Genomic DNA, 20,037 nt, shown 5'->3' on the forward strand with positions numbered 1-20,037 from the left:
CTGTTCTTGGAGTTGGTTTATACGTCGGAGCTGTAGCTATTCGCCATGGTTACGACTGTGGTTGCAGCACTGCTCAGCTTCTCGCTATCTACGACTCCGATCTCTACCATTCCAAGGTCTCTCTCTCTCTACTCGTTCAATCAAAATTGAAATTGAGAATTTGGTTTGGTTATACCGAACCAAATCTAAGATGGAACCTTTCAATTCGGTTCCATTGTCAATTTGGTTTCTGTGGGTTAAGGGGTTTTACATTAAACTCGGTTCTGGTTGTATATTCCCTAGTGTCAACATACCCGGTTGGTTGTTTGATGGAACTAAACCCGAATTGATTTGGATTTCCATTCGGTTTAACTTATACCTAAATACTGAACCGAGCCGAATATTTCATTGTATCAGCTGGTTAGGTTTTACAGAAGAATTGGGTTCGAAGAGGTGAAAGAAGTGAGCGGGTCAGCGATGGGAGACATGGCTGACATGTTAGTGTGGGGTGGAGTTGGCACTCGCATGGATGCTAATATCCATCGTCTCCTTGTGAAATGGTCAAAAGTTTTCCTCAAATCACATTCTTAAATTATTTGTACATGTTTGTGCCTACACCATACGAATATCACCATATAAATTCTGACCAAAAATTTATATTTATATTCTATAAAGTCCAAGAAATCATATGTAATAAATAAATGTATATATGATGCAAATGCAAAATTAATAGTAATAGACAATGCAAAATTAAGAGCAATGCAAAATTAATACTAGACAATGCGAATAAATGTATATTATCACTCCTTTTGCAGGATATAAATGCAAAATCTATAATGTCTTCAAATCTATAAATGCAAAGAAATTTATATATTTATTTGAAAATATGTAAATAAAGTGAGAAGATATGTTTCATAATTTTTATTTTTTAACGGCTTCTTTATTACTGAAACTTAGTTGTTATTACATCTTAGAGGTTGCATAAGAAAAGAGGGAATACAGGAATAAACATTATACGAAATATTATCTGGTAAAGCTTGTTTTGCTAATAAATCCGCTGGTCGATTGTTTTCCCTTGGTGTCCAAATGAACTCAACTTCTTCAAATCTTGTTTTTCAATAGTTGATTTCCGTTGTCCAGTTGTAGCACTCGAAGTTAAGTGTTTTGCCATTGAAAATCTCTGAAATGCATTTGCAATCTCCGTCAAAAAATACTTTTCGTAAACCTTTACACCAATTGTGTTGCATTCATATGTTTCATAATTGGGTGATTTACTCAGTGTTATCCAAATTAGGTAATATTACCAGAATCCAAAAAATAAGATTTTATTACTAGAATATTTCAGATATTTTCAAAATACCCAGCGTGCCGTTGTTTTATGTTACCGGAAAAAACGTTATTACAAAAATGCCATTGCCACGTCAGACCCTACGTCAGAAATCGCTGACATGTAATCATAACTCAGCCGTAACGCGTTACAGATAAATGTTGCGGATGAGTTATGGAAAAAAACATTTGAGTAAGAGCGGACGGTTGAGTTATAGCATAACTTAACCAAGCGTTACGGTTGACTTATTAAAATCTGGTTGAGTTATGCTATAACTCAACCGTCCTTACGGTTGACTTATTAAAATCTGGTTGGGTTACGCTATAACTCAATCGTCCTTACGGCTGACTTATTAAAATCTGGTTGAGTTATGCTATAACTCAACCGTCCTTACGGTTGACTTATTAAAATCTGGTTGGGTTACGCTATAACTCAATCGTCCTTACGGCTGACTTATTAAAATCTGGTTGAGTTATGCTATAACTCAACCGTCCTTACGGCTGAATTTTCACCCAATGGTTGAGTTGTCAAAATTTTGGCTGAGTTATCATTACGACACGGCTGACTTATGAGCAACTGTTACGGTTGAGTTATCGTACAACTCAACCGTAATAGGCTGACTTATCGTACAGCTCAGTCGTGATAGGCTGACTTATCATACAACTCAACCATTTGACGGTTGACTTATTAACAAAAAATTAATTACTAGAATGTTATTCAGTTACGGCTGACTTATTAAACGATACGGCTGAATTTGGCAGCAATTTTTTTGCTTTTTAATTACTGTAATGTTTTTTTAATTACTGTAATATTTTTCATATTGTGGCTGAGTTTTATATAGGCTGAGTTATTAATTGTTTGATGGCTCACTTGCCACGTCAGACGCAACATCCATGTCAGCATTCCATGTCATCTTTTTTTTTTCTCCAGAAATACGAAACGTCGTTCGACTCTTGTTCTTATACTTCTTCTTCACTTTTCTTCTTCACGTAGTTCTTTCTACTTCTTCTTCACATTGTTCTTCACCTTGTTCTTTCTAGTTCTTCTTCACATTGTTCTTCACCTTGTTCTTCTACTTCTTCTTCACCTTGTTCTTCATTTTTCTTTCATGGATCCAGTTCCGGTTCTAGTTGTTTCCAGTAATTGGGTAAAGACACAGAGATATGTATTTAACATCGACGATAGAGGTTGTATATTTGTGCAGATAGATGGAGGCACAACACACGACAAACTTGTGAAGCTTGTTCTTGAAGACTACGGATTGGACGCATTTAGCCATGAGCTAAAGCTGAGCTACATGTTATCGAACAAGGCACTGAAACTAATAGCGCATGATACTCCACCAGATTTTGTCTCCAATGATCGACAATTGCAATATTTTTTGGGGCTATGGAAAACCGATCAGCTACGTCTCTGTGTAGAGTTTTCGGCGAAAGAGTCTACAGAAACTAGTGGAGTCGACGAGACCTTTCGTCTTCCCGTAAATATTATAACTCAGCCATAAAGTCATATATATCAGCCATTTACTTTCATATTGTTTCTCGTGATAACTCAGCCATAAAACACAATAACTCAGCCGTAAAATGAATCGACGAGACATTTTGTTTTCCTGTAAATATTATAACTCAGCCGTCAAGTCATATATATCATTCATTTACTTTCAAATTGTTTCTTGTGATAACTCAGCCATAACTCACTATAACTCAACCATCACATGATCTTTCGTTTTTCCGTAAATATTATAACTCAGCCGTAAAGTCATATATATAATCCATTTACTTTCACATTGTTACTTGTGATAACTCAACCATAACTCACTCTAACTCAGCTTTCAGATTGTTACTTGTGATAACTCAGCCATAACTCACTCTAACTCAGCCGTCACATGACCTTTCGTTTTTCCGTAATGATTATAACTAAGTTGTAAAGCGATATTTTGGCGGGAAACCATCAGTTAACCTAATAATAGACATATTTCCATTCTAAATTTAAATTTTGAGTTATAATAATTTTAATATTCAATTGTTGGAGAAATATTTTTAGAAAAATAAAATTCTAAATTCGAATAATAATTATTTAATTATTTGCAATAATATCTTGTGATAAAAAGCTCACTTTATGAATTTATTATGCGTGTGGATTTGAGCAGGCACATAATTAGTGATTTTTCGCGCTTCCCTAACAACACTTTTTGTGACATCGAGAGACGTTTTAATACTTATTAGGAATCTGACAGAACAAAAGACCCATGAAAGAAAGAAGAATATGTTTTCATATTATTGAGAAGACCCTAAACGATAACTCAGCCATAACTTTACTATAACTCAGCCAACCCTCAAATTAGAATGACTAAATAACCGACCAAACCGAACCGAACCAGAAACTATTTTTTCCATTATTTTTCGGTTAATTACGGTTATATTCGGCTTGCTATTGGTTATATTAAGTTAATCTACCTAATTTGGATAACATTTGGGTTATCTATGGTTATATATTCATCTAACTGACCCATAACCGGAAATAACCGAAAAGCAATTTCAAAATTTTTTAAATTTTCAAATGGTTATCATATTAGTGTATCCAAATTACCACCTTAAACCAAACACAATATAACCAAAACCAAACTGTTATATTAAAACCCATAATGTTGGAAATATGAACCCTACACCTCAAACCCTAACCCTAACCCCTAAATGTCATGTTTTGAATGTTTTACACATTTTGATTAGACTGTGTAAAAATCATTCTTTTTCTATAATTATTACTTTTTATTGCTTATAATGATTGTAATATTCATTTTTTCATTCTATATTTTATTTTTGAGTTATAATAATTCTAATTTACACATATTTCATAAGTCAGCCGTTTATGTCGATAACTCAGCCATATCAGTCAATTGTTTGAGAAATACTTTTATTAAAATAAAAAAATTTAAAAATTCAAATTCAAATTTTGAATTCTTTTTAAATTAAAAATCGCTAAAATCTCATTTATTACGCGTGTGGTTCTTAACAATAAACATAATTATTGTTTGGTCTCCCCAACAACACTTTTTGTATTCTCGAGGGAGTATATAATAAATTAATATATATGTTGCATAACTCAGCCATAACTTTACCATAACTCAGCCAACCCTCAAATTAGAATTACTAAATAACCGACCAAACCGAACTGAACCGGAAACTATTTTTTTTCATTATTTTCGGTTAATTACGGTTATATTCGGCTTGCTATCGGTTATATTAAGTTAATCTATCTAATTTGGATAACATTTGGGTTATTTATGGTTATATATTCATCTAACCGACCCATAACCGGAAATAACCGAAAAGTAATTTCAAAAATTTTTAAATTTTCAAATGGTTATCATATTAGTGTATCTAAATTACCACCTTAAACCAAACACAATATAACCAAAACCAAACTGTTATATTAAAACCCATAATGTTGGAAATATGAACCCTACACCTCAAACCCTAACCCTAACCCCTAAATGTCATGTTTTGAATGTTTTACACATTTTGATTAGACTGTGTAAAAATCAATCTTTTTCTATAATTATTACTTTTTATTGCTTATAATGATTGTAATATTCATTTTTTCATTCTATATTTTAATTTTGAGTTATAATAATTCTAATTTACACATATTTCATAAGTCAGCCGTTTATGTCGATAACTCAGCCATATCAGTCAATTGTTTGAGAAATACTTTTATTAAAAAAAAAAATTTTAAAAATTCAAATTTTGAATTCTTTTTAAATTAAAAATCGCTAAAATCTCATTTATTACGCGTGTGGTTCTTAACAATAAACATAATTATTGTTTGCGTCTCCCCAACAACACTTTTTGTATTCTCGAGAGGGTATATAATAAATTAATATATCTGTTGCATAACTCAGCCATAACTTTACCATAACTCAGCCAACCCTCAAATTAGAATTACTAAATAACCGATCAAACCGAACCGAACCGAAAACTATTTTTTCCATTATTTTCGGTTAATTACGGTTATATTCGGCTTGCTATCGGTTATATTAAGTTAATCTATCTAATTTGGATAACATTTGGGTTATTTATGGTTATATATTCATCTAACCGACCCATAACCGGAAATAACCGAAAAGTAATTTCAAAAATTTTTAAATTTTCAAATGGTTATCATATTAGTGTATCTAAATTACCACCTTAAACCAAATACAATATAACCAAAACCAAACTGTTATATTAAAACCCATAATGTTGGAAATATGAACCCTACACCTCAAACCCTAACCCTAACCCCTAAATGTCATGTTTTGAATGTTTTACACATTTTGATTAGACTGTGTTAAAATCAATCTTTTTCTATAATTATTACTTTTTATTGCTTATAATGATTATAATGATTGTAATATTCATTTTTTCATTCTATATTTTATTTTTGAGTTATAATAATTCTAATTTACACATATTTCATACGTCAGCCGTTTATGTCGATAACTCAGCCATATCAGTCAATTGTTTGAGAAATACTTTTATTAAAAAAAACAAAATTTCAAATTTCAAATTCAAATTTTGAATTCGTTTTAAATAAAAAATCGCTAAAATCTCATTTATTACGCGCGTGGTTCTTAACAATAAACATAATTATTGTTTGCGTCTCCCCAACAACACTTTTTGTATTCTCGAGAGAGTATATAATAAATTAATATATTTGTTGCATAACTCAGCCATAACTTTACCATAACTCAGCCAACCCTCAAATTAGAATTACTAAATAACCGATCAAACCGAACCGAACCGGAAACTATTTTTTTCCATTATTTTCGGTTAATTACGGTTATATTCAGCTTGCTATCGGTTATATTAAGTTAATCTATCTAATTTGGATAACATTTGGGTTATTTATGGTTATATATTCATCTAACCGACCCATAACCGGAAATAACCGAAAAGTAATTTCAAAAAATTTTAAATTTTCAAATGGTTATCATATTAGTGTATCCAAATTACCACCTTAAACCAAACACAATATAACCAAAACCAAACCGTTATATTAAAACCCATAATGTTGGAAATATGAACCCTACACCTCAAACCCTAACCCTAACCCTAACCCCTAAATATCTTGTTTTGAATGTTTTACACAAAATGATCAGAATGTGTAAAAATCAATCTTTGTCTATAATTATTACTTTTTATAGCTTATAATGATTGTAATATTCATTTTTCCATTCTATATTTTAATTTTGAGTTATAATAATTCTAATTTACACATATTTTATGTATATATAGATATAAAATGTTAAAGTTGTGATTGTTTACCGGAGTTGTAGCGAGTCTAGTGGTTTGTGGCTTAATGGAAACATTGTAAACCAGGGTTCGACTCTAGGCAGTGGGTTTTTTTGATTATTTTCTTAGAATTACACTCAACTAAAAATGAAATGTCGCATATACCCCTGTCTTCTTCCCTGGGTCTGCGACCTATAACCCTAATCAGCGCCGTTTTTTGTTTTTTTCTTTTTCTTTGCGGTTTTTGTTTGTTTTCTTGTAGATTTTGTCCCTGCATCATAGATCTATAAAGAAACACATATTTCCAACTTCAAAAACTTGAAAAATTGAATTATTTTAAAATTTCCGATTTTTTTGCCGTATAGAATGAAATCGCGGTGGTTGCCCTCCGCCAAGCTTATAATCGGCGATTAAACGGCCTTGGCGGCCGCGTTTTTGAACAGGATTATGACATAGAAATAGTAGATCCCCACATTTAACATCATATTTTAGTGAAAAATCAATCAAAATCGAGTTTTTTTTTCCCGATTTATCTTTCGATTATCGCGGCGGTGCTCACTGTCTAGCGATTCCACGCTGTATAATCGGTCAAATCGGCCGATTTTTAAAACAGGGGTTAAAACTGTTCACTTTCCTACTCATTGACATAAACAAAGAACTGTCGATTTTGGGTAAAAGACTGACTAGTGACATGAAAAATCGAAAATGATGTGTATTTTAATTTTCTGATGTGTATTTTAATTTGCTGATGTGTATTTTTTTTAATTTTTTTTATTCAAAAACTAAGAACTAAACTCAAAGAGTAAATTGTAATTACACAGAGGACACTAAACATTTGAGTAATTTTTTGGGTTTAATAACATTTGAGTAATAAACAACTTTTGGATAACATTTGAGTAATTGTTTCTTCATAATTTTATTTAAGAAAATAGTATTGTTTAGTGACATTAGTATATCTAATTAAAATGTATAGATAATTATATCTAATTATTGATATATATCTTTAAAACAGCAAAAACAGAAATAAGTAAAAGCCAAATGTGGAATCTGTTTGATTTAAAAGCAGGGCTGGTCCAACAATCTATATATAATAACCTCACTATATATGACTCAAATTAATCCAAGCCATTACTAATTCCATATTTTGTTGTCCATCTTCAGACTTGTACGAGCTTTAGCAAAATCCCAATGGAGACCGAAGTAAGAACAATCCCAGATGCCATATTGGTGGAGATATTCGTGATGTTCCCATTGAGAAGCATAGCGGGATTCAAACTGGTGTGCAAAAGCTGGAATCGTCCTACTTCCACCTCGTCTTCAATTCTTTGCATCGGAACTCCTCTTCGTCATGGTCGATCATGTTACCAAATATTCATCCCATTACAGAAGCCATAAGCTTTCATGGATGCATGAAATGGAATCTTACCAAACCCCTAGCTTCTTATATCACACATCCGAATCTCCCTACCACCACTAAATACTTCTACGTTGCTTCTTCCAACGGGTTGAGTTGGATTGACGTCACTGAGAGCACGACTCGCAGTTATAAATCCTTCGTTGGTAATCCAGTTTTACAAAAATGGGTTGAAATACCTCCGCCTCCATGTCCATGTGCCGCAACGGGTTTGGTAACGAGTGCGGACGAGGCCGGCATCGTTTCAAGCTTCAAAGTCGTTAGGACTTGTCAAAATGTTGAAGCTAGAGACCGGAGGATGTATGTACGGAGAGTGTATGTATATTTGTCCGAGACAGGGTTATGGACTTTGAAGAGACTTTTAAACTCTCGTCCCGTTAACCCCTCTCCCGTGAATCTCAACGGGACGCTTTACATGTGGGAACGAAGAGTTAGTTCTACTAAACATGAGGTCATTGTATCTTTTGACTTCTATGGCCCTGAAGATGATGATCAATGTCAAGTTATACCTCTCCCTGACCCTAGTGAATTTAACCAAAATGGTAAGAGGTGCTTGACTACTTCAGGAGGAGATGTTATCTACAGTGTACTACGATGTCAAAAATTGAAGCTTTGGAGGATGATCAATGACAACTCCGAGAACGGGTGGTGGCAACTTTCACGTGAAATCATCATGCCCTGGTCTTTTTCGTTTTGTATTCCTATTGCGATGAATCCATTTGATACTGATATCGTCTACCTATGGTGTAAAAGAGATCATTGTTTGGTAACGGGTAACTTGCGGACACAAGAGTTTATTGTTCATCAAGGATCAGAGAAGTGGACTAGTAGTGAAGGCTGTTGTTGCATAAACACCTGTGATTGTACTGGGTATATGGAAGCTACTCACGATGTATATCCCAATTTGTGCTTCCACAGTGGATGGACTCGGTGCCCCGTCCACCAAATTGATTGTCCTTTTCTTAGGGAGTTGCTAACTTTTCAAATTTCAATTGCTTATTGCAAAAGCTTGTTCGTTTTTTTTAAAATATGTATTTTGCATTTATAATCATGACATAATCGCTACCTCACTATCAGTATAAGGTCATCTCCAATGCAAATAGACTCTCATGGTCGCTCAACATTAATTTAGATATAAAATTTGGTTGTGTTTTTATTTATTTTTTCAACCATCCACCGCCTAAAGCTTTGAATGGTTCACAAATGATTTTTAGATTTAATTTTTCCAAAAATCTGTTTTAACCATTCAAGATTACTAGTGTGATTCTATGTGATTCAAAATTACTAGTGTCATTTAAAATGGGTGGTTATATAAGAGTCATATAAGACAATATGATTCAAAATTATCTAAAAATATGATTGATTCTAATGTCTCTCATTTGGTTAGAATATGTTTGTTTTGTTTCTTTGTACTTCTTGTGAATTCTGAGTGGTTATATTAAAAAGCCAACAAAAATAAAAAACTCACTATCAATACATTATCGTCTTATGACTCTTATATAGCCACCCATTTTAAACTGTTTGGTCTATTTTTTTTGTTCCCTTCTCGTTCACTAAAAAAAAAAAGAATTGCTTGATTCATGATGAGTTCATCAAGTTGATAAATGAAACAGCTGTTTACGTCAAACCATGTCCAAAAAAGAAAGGAAAAAGACAGAAACAGAGAGAGTGACCAATGATACTTTAATATCTTTCCGACGAGAATGGAAACTGGAAGAAGAACAATCCCTGAGGCGTTACTGGTTGAGATACTTGCAAGATTACCGGTGAGAAGCCTCGCAAGATTCAAATCAGTCTGCAAAAGATGGAAATCTGTTATAGAATCGGACTACTTCCGCCGTCTCTTTGTCTCCCTGCACCGACACTCCTCTTCCTCATGGTCTCTCATGTTCAGAACCGAGTATGGTCGTCACATCACACAACCCATAGGCTTCCACGGATGCAAAACATGGGATCTTCCAAAATCACTTGTTTCTTATATCATGCCTTTCCAACGCTATCCGAATCAACCTACGTCTGAATACTACTTTAAAGCTTCTTCAAACGGATTGATCTGGATCGATGTCTTTCTTTCCCGTAATCAGAACATGGTTTACAGTTATAAATCCTTCGTTGGTAATCCAGTTTTAGAGCAATGGGTTGAGATACCTCCAGCTCCTGATCCATGGGGTAAAAGTAAAATCCCTTGGTATCAGAATCCATTCTCTGCCGTCGGTATGGTGACCCGTGTTGAGCACGGCATCGTTTGCAGCTTCAAAATGGTTAGGACGATCCAAATGGAAATGATTGATCGTAAAGTTGAAGGAATGTATCTATGGAGAGTTTGTGTATAGTCGTCTGAGTCAGGTTTATGGACCATCAACAAACTTTTCTCCACCCGAGCCGTCGGCAACTATGGTTTTGATTCTCTCACCGGGGTTCTTTATATGTGGGATAGGTTTATGTTTTCTAATGGACCTGGTGTCCTTATAGCTCATGACTTTTATGGCCCTGAAGCTGATGATCAATGTCAGATTATACCTCTCCCTGGCGTGGATAACAAAAAAGCTCGGAGATGCTTGACTACTTCAGGAGAAGATGTTATCTTCATCGAAGCTATATATCGGAGATTGAGTGTATGGAGGCTGAATAACGAAGATATCAGTGAAAGGTGGCAGCTGATTTGGGAAATCAACATGCCGTCTGTTGTATCTGACGTCAACTGTTTCCCCCTGGCAATGAATCCGTTTGATTCTGGTATCGTCTATCTGTGGTTACGTCAAGACCGTTGTTTGGCATCTGGTAACTTGCGGACAGAAGAGTATATTGTTCATCAAGAATCAGATGATTGGAATAGTAGTGAAGGTGATTGTTGTCGCATAAACAATTCAGATACTGCGGGGTACCTGGAAGAGTTTTGCAATGGAGTCGTTATGTTATCCCAGTTTGTGCTCCCACATTGGATGGACTCCGTACTCCAACCGCCAACTTGATTATCCTTCTTAGGGGATTGGTAACTTTTCAATTTGACGAAAAAAAAGCTTTTTCTTCGGTGTTTATGTATTCAGCATGCAGTAGCATGAGCTGTGCAACGAACGTATTAGTAATCAATTTTTTTGGCAGTGCTTTAATAATCATAGTGTATGGAAACAAATATATCAGATCTCGAAATCGAACATCTCTTGGCTATAATATTCAACAATCCTTTATGTTTCTATCAATCAAATCCAGTGACATTAACCAACAAAAATCTCAGAACACAAAGCAAGGCAACAAAAACTAAAGCCTAACCAGCTTTTAGACCGTCTCTTGAGAGTCAGACCACATCACTAGAGTTGCAAGAAGAGCAATGGCTGCGGTCTCAACTCGCAACCGGTGTGGCCCTAGTCCAACCGCTGTGCCGCCTGCTTCCAACATCATCTCCACCTCTTTCTTCGTGAAGTCTGCGCCAATTTCATTGTTGACGTTAGATTGTACCAGTCAACCAGACTTGTGTAGCTACCGTTCATTTTGTGTCTAACCAGTAATTTTTTTAAAAAATGATAGCTTCTGCAGAAGACAATCACATCAGAAAATGTATTGATGAAAGGGTTTCTTACCGCCTTCTGGTCCAACGATTAACACTCCACTGGTTTTTTTTGGTGACGAGTTTACTGCATTAAGGAGAGGTGTAGCTTCGGCTGTAGCAACCAAACATAACTTCGACTTGGAAATCTAGAAAACACCAAAAGGTATTATGTCAAGTTTAAAAACCAAGAATCTTAGAGTGTGTGTTTTACAGAGATGTTGAAACATACATGATTCAAGAGGGTATCAAACTTGATTGGAGGGTTCAGTACCATCTGAGGTAGCCTTTGGCCTGTGAGAGTAAAAGATAAGGCAAATAGTTTGTGATCATACCAAGGTAAAACAGGAATAAGATTAATTAATCAAATGTTAGTATGTTACCTGATATTATTGTTACTTACATTGCTTAGCCGCAGCAAAACTAACGCGTTCTAATCTGTCAACCCGGTTTTCGGAGATTATGGAAGATTTTTCTGTTAAAAGTGGGGTGACACTACTCGCTCCAAGTTCCTGATATAAGCATATACACATATTCAGTGGCAGGGTATTCATAGGTGACTTAGAACAGACATACTAGAAGTAAATACTTACTGTACATTTCTCAATTAGCCAATCTGCTCGACCACCCTTCAGAGTGCCTAAAACCCACATATATAAAGATATAATGAGACGAGCTATGCAAAGAATAAATAATCTGGCTATATCGTAACATTACGAGCAGTCCCATCTCATACCAAAAGCTGCAAACACCTGCCACTGCATGCCCTGAGGAAGAATCACCTTCTGATCTTCTTGTGCGATAAAATCAACTCCAGTTTTGTCTAAGCTTTTTATACAAACTTCTACCAAAGCTCCTTTGCCATTAAAGAGCTCTACCCTTGCATAGCAAAAGGGTAAAAGTAATTACTTACATTTACTGAATTCTAATGGTAATTGGTAAGTGATCTTAAAGCAAAGAATATGTTACCCTAATCTTATCTAAGAGTTATTTTGATAATATCATATAAATAACCACTGGATTCATCATGTCAAAGATACATAAAAAGGTTACTAAGACCTTACTAAAAGGATGGCTCTTTGGTTTACCACTGAATTCATCATCATGCATAAAATGAAATGGTCACTAAGATCTTTCTAAAAGGATCACTCTTTGGTTTCCTATCCATATACATACATACACACACAGATTAGACGGAAGCAAACTTCTAGCTACAGCCTACATGGATGCAAGCAAACAAAATATGAACAAAATAAAGAGTTTGAGGCAAGAACTCAATTTTTTTAAAGGGCTTTCATGAATGCAACACTGCGAAATACCAGTAACGTATTTGAATGTAGTTAATACCTGTCCTCCTGTTTCAGTCTTAGAACTTTAGCCATATGCCAAAACTCAGAGCCTTGAACACGAACACTTCCACCCTATAATACAAAAAAGAGAAGCTTAATATCACCAATTCACGCAAAATAAGTGACAAGAATATATAATAACCAATACGATGGTACCAAAATCATCTCAACTACAAACCATCATCTGATAGAAGTAAGGGAATTAGCAGAAATTTTTCTCAAATGCTCTGTGATTAATTACTCTAGCTATGATTATGATTGAGTTCTCCACAGATTCAAATGGAGCAACAAGAACATGAGAGAGAGTGAGTATACCTTGCAAGACGGAAGATCATCGGAGAAGAACCGAGGAAGGCCACCGCGAGATTGATTCCGGAGGTCCAAATCCGAAGGAGGAGACGAAGATACAGAAGCAAACGTCCTGAAGCTGGAAGGTGGAAGCCATGAACGAACGAGACTCGGCAAAGCGGAAAACAGTGGCCGTGCAGCCGCCAGGGCTCTCATTATTATTCAATCAAAAGATTCCGAAATTTTTGTTCCTCTTTCGAAGATTTTGGTTCAGTCCTTATCATTTCGGTTTAGTTTAGATATCGGTCTGATCTGGTTCAATTCCAATTAAATTTCCGGTTGAATTCCGCGCAATTCAAGGGATTTTGTTATTTCAAAAATACAAAAGAAACGGTCATAAAAGCTAGCAAAATTCAAAATTAGAAAATACGCAGATCACGATGATACCAACAGCTCAATTATATCATTACACGTGTCATATACGTGACGTTACATACAGATGGATACTTTCCGCCTATAAAATGTACACAGCATTCGTAAAACCTAGATCCAGTTTTGTTTTTGTTTTGAAAAGCATCTAAAGAAGAGCGTCTTCATAAACGCCCTTCGTCTTCTTCATCATCTGTAATTCTAGTTTCTAAATCTTTTCTTCCGCGAAACGAAAATGAGAGAGTGCATCTCGATCCACATTGGTCAGGCTGGTATCCAGGTCGGAAACGCTTGCTGGGAGCTTTACTGCCTTGAACATGGCATTCAGGTTCGTCTCTTCTCCTCTTCCTCAACCTTTATTCCGTTTAGGTTCTGAGTTTTCTCGTGGTTTGAATCTCAGATCTGAGATATTTGGTGCTGAGTTTTTCGGATTTATGATTAAAATGGCAGATCTATAGCCCTAGCTGTTTAGATCTGTATTTGATTTCGATCTCTTTGGAAATTTAGGGTATCATTGATGCGAGGTCCGTTTATTATTTCGAAAATTATTCGATGAACGAGAACCTCTTTAGCTCTGTGTTTGATTTCGACGTATTGCTATATTGCTTTGGTTGAATCGATACCCGGTTCTTTTGTTTTCAATATGTGATTTCGGTTTGATTTTCTCTTTTCATCGTTGCTTCTATTCTCGGATTTTTTTTTTTTCTGTGTATTTGATGTGGTGTTTTTGTATCTGGATTTTACAGCCTGATGGCCAGATGCCGGGTGACAAGACTGTTGGCGGAGGTGACGATGCTTTCAACACCTTCTTCAGTGAAACCGGTGCAGGGAAGCACGTCCCACGTGCTGTCTTTGTTGATCTTGAGCCAACTGTGATCGATGAGGTCAGGACTGGTACTTACCGTCAGCTTTTCCACCCTGAGCAACTCATCAGCGGTAAAGAAGACGCAGCTAACAACTTCGCCCGTGGTCATTACACCAGTAAGATACTCTTCCCTTTTCTAATTTCTCCTTCCATCATCTATATTTTGTTGATTCTATTGTGTATTAAACCAACTGATTTGGTTTTGAAATCTTATTTCAGTTGGGAAAGAGATTGTTGATCTGTGCTTGGACCGTATCAGAAAGCTCGCTGATAACTGTACTGGTCTCCAAGGATTCCTTGTCTTCAACGCTGTTGGTGGTGGGACTGGATCTGGTCTTGGATCTCTCCTCCTTGAGAGACTTTCTGTTGACTACGGCAAAAAGTCCAAGTTGGGTTTCACAGTTTACCCATCTCCTCAGGTCTCTACCTCTGTTGTTGAGCCTTACAACAGTGTCCTCTCCACTCACTCGCTCTTGGAACACACTGATGTCTCTATCCTTCTCGACAATGAAGCTATCTACGACATTTGCAGGCGTTCCTTGAGCATTGAGAGACCAACCTACACCAACCTCAACCGTCTTGTCTCTCAGGTATAGAACCAGGCAGCTTCAAATAACTCTTTTAAACACTAATCTTGCTGTTCTTTTGTTTCTAATTGTGTACTCTCTTTATTTGGTTTCTCAGGTTATCTCTTCCTTGACTGCTTCTCTGAGGTTTGATGGTGCTTTGAACGTTGATGTCACTGAATTCCAAACCAACTTGGTCCCATACCCAAGAATCCACTTCATGCTTTCCTCCTACGCACCAGTCATCTCTGCAGAGAAAGCCTTCCACGAGCAACTCTCAGTTGCTGAGATCACAAACAGTGCTTTTGAGCCGGCTTCCATGATGGCCAAGTGTGACCCACGTCACGGAAAGTACATGGCTTGCTGTTTGATGTACCGTGGTGATGTTGTCCCCAAGGACGTGAACGCAGCGGTTGGCACCATCAAGACCAAGCGCACGATCCAGTTTGTGGATTGGTGTCCTACTGGATTCAAGTGTGGTATCAACTACCAGCCACCAACTGTTGTCCCAGGAGGTGATCTTGCTAAAGTGCAGAGAGCGGTCTGTATGATCTCCAACTCCACGAGTGTTGCAGAGGTGTTCTCCCGTATTGATCACAAGTTTGATCTTATGTACGCAAAACGTGCTTTCGTTCACTGGTATGTGGGTGAGGGTATGGAAGAAGGAGAATTCTCTGAGGCTCGTGAAGATCTTGCTGCGTTGGAGAAGGATTATGAAGAGGTCGGTGCTGAAGGTGGTGACGATGAGGATGATGAAGGAGAGGAGTACTAAGAAGCGTGTTTCCATAAAACTTGGATTTTGTGTTGGTTTTTCTATTATTTCGTGTTGTGGTTTGGGCTCGAAACTCTTACGAGTCCTTAGTTGTGTGTTTCTCGGAAACTTGATGCATTAAAACTACATTTCTGTCTCTTGCTTGTGAAAATAGCCGTTTTATCTCAATTATCTAGTTCCTTTGTGTGTTGTTGACTCCTCTCTCTGCTCTGCTTCTCTATGATCAATTTCAAATCGAAATCTAGGAACTTTTATATATATATATATATGCCGGACCTTTTGGTTAGGCTAAAATTATTAAGAAAAATGAATACATTTAGAATATATTTTGGTTTAGCAGTTAATGAAATTAACTTTTATATAAATTTCAATAATCATGGCTGACATAAGTAATTTCAATAATCTAGATTAAAGCAAGGTGTAGAAAGGTAATTTTGAGTTTTCAAAGAAGTGAGAAGAATGGTGAAAGATTGAAACTTTTTGAACCCTTACAGAGAAGCAGCAACAATTCTTTTTACATCCGTAAGAATATCTTATAGATAAAGAGGTAAGACGGTAAATAAAAATATATACGTAGACTAGAGCCCCAATATATACTACTAGATTGTGTAGAGCACAAAGAACAATTTGTTGCTGCTAATTTAGACGAGGATCAATCCCTGATATCCTCTCATCTTCCAACAGAGAATATGGATCAATGTACGGTGGTGGTGAGACCGGAGTTCTACTTCCGTCATGCACGAAATCAGCTCCAAAGTACTTTACATTTTCAACAACAACAACAGAAATTACAGAATCAGTTTGTGGAAATGAGAAACCTTAGAAGCTCATTCTGAAACACTTTCTATAAGCTTAAATCTAAGTAGGAGCCAAAAATACATTTGACTCTTTCATAAGATTCAAGAATTATAATGAAGAAAAGTAGACTTTTGCAAATACTTACGAGGTAAAGGGCAGAGAAGGCACCAAGAGTCAAGACTATCAACGGCCAAAAGCCCAAGAAGAAAGTCCCTCCAATTGTCAGCAAGACTCTAGCCCGCGGAATCAATCCCTGAAACAACAATAAACGATACATCTCAATAGTTAATGATAGAGTTGCAGGTGATCAAATGCTTAACCAGCGACCAAATCAGATGGGGAAACCGAATCTACTTAAATACCAAGATTTAGACCATGCTTTTCTTTTATTTGATTCAAGAAAGAAACAGTGGTGCTCAACATTCTTTACTTGACAAATTCCCTAATGTTCAATTATGTAATTTGCTTCCATGTTTGTAAAAACTTATGGTCCAATTTCTCGTATTTACAGAAAATCAAGTAAGATAAAAGGCAGGCAGCGTTATTTGCCTCCAGAAAAAGCGTGTTTCTTATTGCTCTACATTGGGACCTCTACCAATCAACTCCTAAAATCAAACTCTAGTATAATAACTACACAAGCTGCTACGAACTACGGGGATACAATAGAACATACTGTTATATGTTATATATAAATTTAGCAGGTACAAGTATTAATCTGACCTCAAGCCCTTCGCTGTTTAAAGCCAATGATCTCTCTCTTTGGTTAAGCAAGCTTGGATCAAACGCTGGAGTAGTTGCAGTTGTTTTAGAGCTGTTTCCAGTATCTTTACCGGCTTTGATCTCATCTTGATCCACTTCATAGTCTTGAAGCACTGAGGTAGGAGACATACCTCGTCTCTTCAACTCTTTCATAAACAAAGATTCCGGAGGTTCTTCACCTTCCATAACAAAACCAAAAAAAAAAAAAAACTCAAGCCCCACAAATCAAAATCTTACTCAATCTTAAAACTCCAGATTCAACCAATTCATAGACAAAAACAACCCAAAGCAAAGATATCTGTGTTTGAATTAGAGCAATAACGAAACAAGTAGATAGCTTTTAGTGAGTGATTAACAAAAAAAGGATCTGATCACAAACAATCCTGTCTTAAAGAGTGAAAAAATCTGGCTACTCTCCACCTCAATTTAACAAGAGAAGAAGGAAGAGGATACAAAAAAAAAAAAAGAGAAAAGGGCAGACCTTTGGACTTATTATCACCGTCAAGAGCAGATGAACGAACCCTAACACATCTACCGAGACGAACCCAACTCCTGGAATCAGCTAATCTGAAAACCCTTTTCCTAGATTCCAATTTAACGGGAGTCTTATGGCGGGAAATCGAAACAGGAGAAGATACACAGAATTTAACAATCTCCAGAGAAGCAGCCATACTTTTTTCCTTTCAATTGCGATTTTCTTCAGTTCCAAGAAAGATTCATGATCCAGGGAGGAAGAAGAAGAAGAAGAAGCTGCGTATATTAGAGAGAGAAGAGAGTATACAAATAAACTCAAGACGGCAAAATTCTATTTGTTTGGATTTTGTGTTATCGGGGAGGAATATTATGTTTGTTAAGTGTCAAAAATATTATATTGAAGCAAGTGGTTGCGAGACAACGGTGGCAGAGTTATCATCATCACTGTTTTACACTCTTGGTAGCGTCTTTTAGCACGCATAAAAGGTGTTTCGCTAAACTGCGCTGAGGGCTGTCAGGTGTGTGTGTGGTTGCTATAATTTGCCGCAATGAGAATGGTAACGTAACGCGAGACTCCACGTCTCGTTTTTGTCTCCATTCCAGAATTAAATTGGTACAATCAACAAAAATAGATATAAAGAGAACCCAGAAAAAAAAAAAAAAAAATACTAGATGCAAGAACATCATTACTCATGGTAGCTTGACAGTGTAATACCAAATTGTCTCGTTTTGGCAGGTTTAATAAGAGATTAGATTCCAACAACTTAAGTTACTTACCAACCCACAACAGTTGCACTATGTACTTCATAAAAAGATATGTACCATCTTTTTTTTTGTTTTTTGTTTTTTTTTTCTTCTGTCGGAGGAAGATAGATGGTTAAAAAAATGTGCCTTACCCACTTTTTTATTCATCCACGCTACATCATCTTATTAGACACACTAGCAAACTAATAAATTATTTACATTAGAAAGAACATGGTTTATTCTCAATCTTAATCCAAATAAATTCAACTTAATTGAAAATTACAAATGCCTATTTACATTATAAAAAATGTACAGATGACCCATCATCTCACCAGAAAGGGCACCACCTGCAAAACAAGTAAAAATAACTTATGTTTCCAAGCCCTCACAGTTTTACATAACAGATGCATCTGTAAATTCCAGCGTTTATGTTCTCTTTCTCTGTCTATCAATATGAATAATCTTTTGGATTCTTGTACTTACTTATATTAAATATAAATTGACTTAATATAACAAAACTTATGCTAATGAAAAGAAAAGCAAAAAAAGAGGAGCGTACCCAACATAGTTTTGACAGAGATTTTCATGGGAAGTCGCTTGATTGATTAGCTTTTGAACCTGTACTTTCACAGACAAACCATGTTCGACTTCATGTGAATCTCCTCCGAGTAAGTTATTATGATCAGCAATGGGATTGTTCGGAATTGCAGAAGACGAGAAATCACGGCCTGTAAGCTTGTGACTCATACGTGCCATAACAACTACTGCACGCTCGTTTAGAACTTCATTAGCATCTCCAAGCATATTCACAGCCTGAAATAATCCAAAAGAATCCAATTAATAAAAAACAGTCCCCTTTGTAAAAAAAATAAGATAAAGATTTTCAAAAGAAACCTGAAGAATCTCCTTCTCTCGGGTACTTCTTTGTGGCTGAGGAAGTTCCATATCCGCGGGATCTTCATCTTCTTCCTCAGGCTCAACAACAGCAGGAGCATTGGGGTTGTTGTTACCGAGCAATGCTAATTGAGGGACTTCATTGAAATTGAAAAGACGCCAGTTGATTAAAGGATCATGTACAAACGCTTCCATCATTGCCATTACACTATCTTTATTGGTTCTCAGAACTTGCATAACGTTTTCGCAGGTTGAGCGGAAGTTTCCTTCGATGCCACTGACTTCCATCGCTTTGACAAGCATTCTTGTCAACCGGAATGGAACCTACCAATATTTAACCAATCTTCTCATCGGTTCTTTGATATTCACAATTCTCACAAACATGCATACGAGGGAAACATAAAATTAATACCTTTTCAGGAAACTTCTCTCTATTCATAGAAGCCTCAAAACAATCTCCAAAATCAATATGCAAGATTTTCCCACTGCACAATTAAAACCAATGATAAAGAAATAGAACCAAAAGTTGTAAATGTAATGTACACCTTTTTTTTTTTTTTTT

At 36.0% G+C, this 20,037-nt stretch overlaps 5 protein-coding genes and 1 pseudogene across 7 annotated transcripts in view; 3 read left to right on the top strand and 3 right to left on the bottom strand.

Annotated features, from left to right (window-relative positions):
* The window catches only part of LOC104777922 (DNA polymerase kappa-like), an 8,032-nt gene extending 7,334 nt beyond the window's left edge, over positions 1–698 (top strand). Inside the window, exon 15 of the mRNA XM_010502249.2 lies at positions 397–698. The gene's annotated coding sequence lies outside the window, so the exon portion shown is untranslated. The remainder of the gene's footprint in view (positions 1–396) is intronic.
* LOC104777924 lies at positions 9,506–11,106 on the top strand (annotated as a pseudogene).
* LOC104777923 (ribosomal RNA small subunit methyltransferase E-like) lies at positions 10,966–13,418 on the bottom strand. 3 transcript variants are annotated; one of them, XM_010502251.2, is made up of 9 exons: positions 13,202–13,418; positions 12,885–12,958; positions 12,274–12,416; positions 12,131–12,177; positions 11,941–12,049; positions 11,770–11,831; positions 11,572–11,686; positions 11,264–11,415; positions 10,966–11,056 (listed from the first exon to the last, which is right to left on the bottom strand). In XM_010502251.2, the coding sequence occupies exons 1-8, from the start codon at positions 13,388–13,390 to the stop codon at positions 11,270–11,272; spliced, it is 885 nt and encodes a 294-aa protein (XP_010500553.1). In that variant the 5' UTR covers positions 13,391–13,418; the 3' UTR covers positions 10,966–11,056; positions 11,264–11,269. The 3 variants fall into 3 exon arrangements, 2 of the variants coding, with proteins under 2 accessions (XP_010500553.1, XP_010500554.1); XM_010502252.2 differs by lacking the exon at positions 10,966–11,056 and having other exon boundaries at positions 11,117–11,415; XR_002037565.1 differs by lacking the exons at positions 10,966–11,056; positions 11,264–11,415 and having other exon boundaries at positions 11,669–11,686; positions 11,921–12,049.
* On the top strand, positions 13,716–15,981 carry LOC104777925 (tubulin alpha-6 chain). The gene is made up of 4 exons (XM_010502253.2): positions 13,716–13,931; positions 14,350–14,584; positions 14,688–15,058; positions 15,153–15,981. Exons 1-4 carry the CDS (start codon positions 13,839–13,841, stop codon positions 15,804–15,806), a joined length of 1,353 nt encoding a protein of 450 aa, XP_010500555.1. The 5' UTR covers positions 13,716–13,838; the 3' UTR covers positions 15,807–15,981.
* LOC104777926 lies at positions 16,258–18,132 on the bottom strand. Its single transcript, XM_010502255.2, has 4 exons — positions 17,845–18,132; positions 17,325–17,542; positions 16,750–16,857; positions 16,258–16,565 (listed from the first exon to the last, which is right to left on the bottom strand). The coding sequence occupies exons 1-4, from the start codon at positions 18,032–18,034 to the stop codon at positions 16,443–16,445; spliced, it is 639 nt and encodes a 212-aa protein (XP_010500557.1). The 5' UTR covers positions 18,035–18,132; the 3' UTR covers positions 16,258–16,442.
* The window catches only part of LOC104777927 (serine/threonine-protein kinase TOR), a 21,902-nt gene continuing 20,576 nt past the window's right edge, over positions 18,712–20,037 (bottom strand). The window contains 4 exon segments of the mRNA XM_010502256.2: positions 18,712–18,928; positions 19,141–19,394; positions 19,476–19,799; positions 19,888–20,020. Of these exon segments, the coding sequence (XP_010500558.1) occupies positions 18,910–18,928; positions 19,141–19,394; positions 19,476–19,799; positions 19,888–20,020 (730 nt within the window). The 3' untranslated portion in view covers positions 18,712–18,909.

This window comes from Camelina sativa, chromosome 3 (genome assembly GCF_000633955.1).
Source record: "Camelina sativa cultivar DH55 chromosome 3, Cs, whole genome shotgun sequence".
Classification (NCBI taxonomy): Eukaryota; Viridiplantae; Streptophyta; class Magnoliopsida; order Brassicales; family Brassicaceae; genus Camelina; species Camelina sativa.